We start from the raw sequence: 4620 nt of genomic DNA, 5'->3' as shown, positions 1-4620 counted from the left end.
TTATTGGTGTTTCTGTTTAAAATGAATAATCATTTTAAGATTTAAGATGTGTCTGCTTCTAGATTATTTTATTGGAGGGAGAAATAGAAAGTATTGTACAGTTTCTTTTTCTAGAAAAGAAAAAATTGGAAAGCAGAAAAAAGAAAGTAATTAATGGCAGAAAGAAGTGTTTTCATGTGTCAGGAAATGTAACAGATACGGCACAATTGTGTAGAGATTTTGAGGCACAAGATGCTTTTTAAAGTCATTAATTTATTTTAGGTTCAGATTTGTGCAATTTGAACAGAAATTACAAAAGATGTCACTGTGCACATTTAAGGAAATTGCTTAAAGGAAAGGAAAATAAGAAATAAAGAAATAAGCAATTTTAATGGTGATAATATACAAGTAGATTTTTCTAGCCATTATAGGCAAATTTAAAACTGTTTGAAATATTACTTGTAAATATTTTACATGCTTCTTAGAAGCTGAATGCTGGCAATCACAGAATAATTAAATTGTGCTAACACATCTCTACTGAATGCTTGGTGTTGAATTTTAACAATTTTGATGTAATCAAAAGAACTTTTTCCCTATCGTTTTCACAGCTTCTTTGACCTCCTTGTTTCTCAAGCTGTAGATCAGAGGGTTCAACATGGGAATCACAGTGCCATAGAATACGGAGGCCACTTTCATGTTCTCCTGGGAGCGCTCAGAAGGAGGCTGTAAGTACATGTACGAGAGGGCTCCATAGAAAATGGTGACGGCTGTCAGGTGGGAGGCACAGGTGGAGAAGGTCTTCCTCCTGCCCGCAGCAGAAGACATCTTTAAGATGGCGGCCAGGATGAAGATGTAGGAGAAGATCACGACCAGCACAGTGAATGTCAAGTTAAATCCCACCAGGACAACAAGTAGCATGATGTTGATGTCAATATTGGAACAAGAGAGGGTGAGAATTGGTGGGACATCACAGAAAAAGTGGTTGATGATGTTGGACTTACAGAAGGACAAGGAAAATGTAAAACCCGTGTGTATGGAGGCATTTATTGATCCCATGAGGTATGAGCCAGCTACCAACAGGATGCACACTGTCTGGGACATGATGACGGGATAGTGAAGAGGCTTGCAGATGGCTACATAACGGTCCACGGCCATAGCTGCCAGGAGGTAGCAGTCAGTGGTCGCAAATGTCCCATACACCAAAACCTGGATTACACATCCTCTGTACGATATGGATTTGTTTTCCACTATGAAGTTCTGGAGCATCTTAGGAGTGATAGCAGATGTGTAGCAGATGTCAACAAAAGCCAGATGTTGCAAGAAGAAGTACATGGGTGATTGGAATCTGATGTCTGTGTTGATGAGTAGGATCATCCCAGTATTACCCACCATGGATGTCATGTAGATCCCAACAAACAGGAAGAAGAGGCCAGCCTGGAGCTCTTGTTGCCCACCAAATCCCAGAAGGTAGAATTCGGTCGCCTCAGTGCCATTGCCTTGTGTCATGGCTACCAAACATCTGGATGGGATGGAGAGAAGGACCAAGAAAAAAGCAAAATCTTTCGGGCCTCCTGAAATAAATAGGTTCTTACCTTTCACGTCACTGTTTTCGATTTTGACTTTGTCTTTCCTAAAAAACACAAGGAAATTTATTAGCTGGCAAATAAATTTTTCCTATTTTCTTTTTTTCAATGTATGTAACTTAAAGGATTTTTAATTTCATAATGTGAAAAATTCTGACAATATTGTGATACTTTATAATGCTTTTGGCAAATAAAATGTACAGATAAATACCAAAGAGGAACTTACGGGTTTTACAGGGCAATAACTTGAATTTGCCAAATTCTAATTTTACAAGAAGTATTGTTGAATCTGGATTAAAATTCAAGTGTGAAACTAAATTCATATTATTCCCAAAATTCAAATAGACTTATCATGACATATTGAGTGTACATGGTTCAGTAGCAACTGAAAAGCTGAAAATTTATTTAATAATTGCTCATAGCCCTCTTCCCAGTGCTACATTATGTACTTGGACTGATGGTGTTTCAGTTATGCAATAGAGGCAACTACTGTATTTCCCTGAAAATAAGACTGGATCTTATATTAATTTTTGCTCTAAAGGACACCATAGGGCTTATTTTCCAGAGATGTCTTATTTTATGTATAACAATCTGTATTTGTTCATGTACAATCTACATTTATTGATATACAAAAATTTACATTTCTGTGATCCCATTTATTGATTCGTGGCATTATTTCTTGTGCTACTGGAGTCCTATTTGTGATCACTTTTCTTGCACCCATGGCTTCAAGTGTTTCCCTCATGGTATCTGCCAGCAGTTTCAAAGTTTCTGGTTTTATATCTAGGTCTTTGATCTGTTCTGATTTGATTTAACACAGAATAAGGATAGGGGTCTAGTTTTATATTTTGCATGTGAATATCCAACTTTCCTACCAGCATTTATTAAAGAGCCTCTTTCCTCTGGTCTATGTTTCTGGCCCTTATGTTAAAAACCAAAGAGCTGTAGGTACACAGGGCTGTGTTTGTGTGTTCTGTTCTATTCCACTGGTCTCTATGTTGGTTTAAGGGCCAATACCATATTGTTTTTGTTACTATGGCTTTTTGTATAACTTGAAATCTGTTATTTTTCATGCTTCCAGAATTGCTCTTTTTTGCTCAGGTTTGCTATAGATACTCTGTTTTGAAAAACACCACCATGATTCCATATGAATTTTAGGATTGTTGTTTCTAGTTCTGTGGAGAATGTTATTGGTGTTTTAATAAGAATTGAATTTAATAAGAATAGTATTTAATTTCAGTATTTAATAAGAATACTGAATCTGTAGATTGATTTTGGTAATTTGACCATGAAAGAGGACGATCTTTCCATTCTCTAGTGTTTTCTTTGACTTCCTCAGAATTCTGCAATTTTCATTATAGAGGTCTTTCACTTCCTTGGTTAGATTGTTGCCTAGGTATTTAAAAAGTTTTTTGAAACTATTGTGAATGAAATTGTTTTCCTGATGTCTGTCTTAGTGAGTTCATTACTGGTAGACCAAAATGCTATTGGTTTTTTTTTTGGTACCGGGGATTGAACTCGGGAACTTGCGCTTACAAGGCAGGCGCTGGAACCACTGTGCTAAATCCCCGGCCCACTACTGATTTTTGTATGTTCATGTTATTTTCTTGATAAGACGCTACCACATAAACAGTGTACATGAGCCATACATTCATTTGTAATAAAGATATATCACAGACTAATTCTTTTAATGTGTGATTCTAAAAATATAAACTATTGTACTTTCCCCGCATACTAAACAATATCTATACTTGTATGAGATAACATTCAAATACGTTTGTATTTTTTCAGCAGTCTCCTACCTTTATTAGGTATTTGTTAATTTATCATTTAATCCTAGCCCAAGGTCATCAACTTAATATTAGAGCAAGAAGAATTTTCTGAGTTATATTCATGTTCTACACATTTGAGAGAAATAGGTTTGCATTTTTGCATAGGAAGTGATTATGGACTAGCTTAAAAAAATCTCATGGTTTATCATTAATATATAGTGATAGCTTATTTTAAATCATCAATGTCTTTGTTTTTCTCTGAGTGATGATATTTCTTACCTGGATAGCTGAGATGTATTAATGCATAATTTTTCTTATAAGTTTTAAACAATGCAATGACTCAGTTATACAATGCAATAAGGATTTTTCAAAAAAGACATAAGTGGATGATGATATAAGAGCTGTACAAGTTTCTACCGGATAAGTTTGGTAAATGCTTATTTATCACACTCCAAAAGAATGAAGACTGAGCCAGCAATAAGGAAAGGTTGGAATCCATTGCATTTATGCTGCAGAGTCCTCTAAATGCCACTATCAACAGATGTACCATGAAAGGGCTGAGGGCAGGATTAAAAGAGCATGGATTGGCTAAGAGCCTTCTAAAGAGCAATTATTGGTTATAACCCTTGGTTAGTAGCTATAATCTAGAGCTGATGTAAGTCATCAAAGCTTCCTTGGTTTATCAGTGTGAATATAAAAATAATCACGTCACTTGTCACCTGAAAAACAGAGAAGAGAAAAAGGCCACTTGGAAGAGGTAGAAACTTCAAGAGAGAAGGGGCATCTCAGAAAACTCCCAACCTCTCACGTGTGCATGAGCGCACCTGTGTGTGTGTGTGCATATGTGTGTACAAGTATATGTGATTGTTACTTTCACAGAAGATAAATGGAGAGTAATTATTGAAGCATACTTGAGCGATTTGAAATTGGCCCTTATGCTTATTTGGAATTATACAGTTATATAATGACTGTGTCTTTAGCAATCTTCTTAGAATTTTATGCATCTTCCACATGTAAATGATGACATAACAAAAGAAGTTGTCTACAGAGGAGCAGAACACGTCCAAAGCACATCAGTAGAGTGCTTTTTACTGTGATATCTTAGCTCAAAGTGAGCTGCACCTTTGTGGAGAAGAAGGTCAGAAGAATGTGCCCTGCCGGACGGGAGATCAGTAAACAGCCAAGTGTTGATGTTGGTTTCTGTGACTCTTCCTCACTTCCTGAGAAATGAACTTTAGTCATGGAGCCAGACACTCATGGCTCAGTGCACTAATTTGTGACAGCTG

The 4620-nt window shown here is 36.3% G+C and overlaps 1 protein-coding gene across 1 annotated transcript; it reads right to left on the bottom strand.

Moving 5' to 3' along the window:
• Positions 1-555: 555 nt before the first annotated feature.
• LOC101710812 (olfactory receptor 5AK2-like) lies at positions 556-1485 on the bottom strand. The gene has a single exon (XM_004869869.4). It carries the CDS (start codon positions 1483-1485, stop codon positions 556-558), a length of 930 nt encoding a protein of 309 aa, XP_004869926.1.
• Positions 1486-4620: the final 3135 nt, after the last annotated feature.

Source organism: Heterocephalus glaber, unplaced genomic scaffold (genome assembly GCF_053883595.1).
Source record: "Heterocephalus glaber isolate CG9 unplaced genomic scaffold, H.glaber_assembly_v1.0 deba00001805, whole genome shotgun sequence".
Lineage (NCBI taxonomy): Eukaryota > Metazoa > Chordata > Mammalia > Rodentia > Bathyergidae > Heterocephalus > Heterocephalus glaber.
This window is presented reverse-complemented; position numbering and strand designations above follow the sequence as displayed.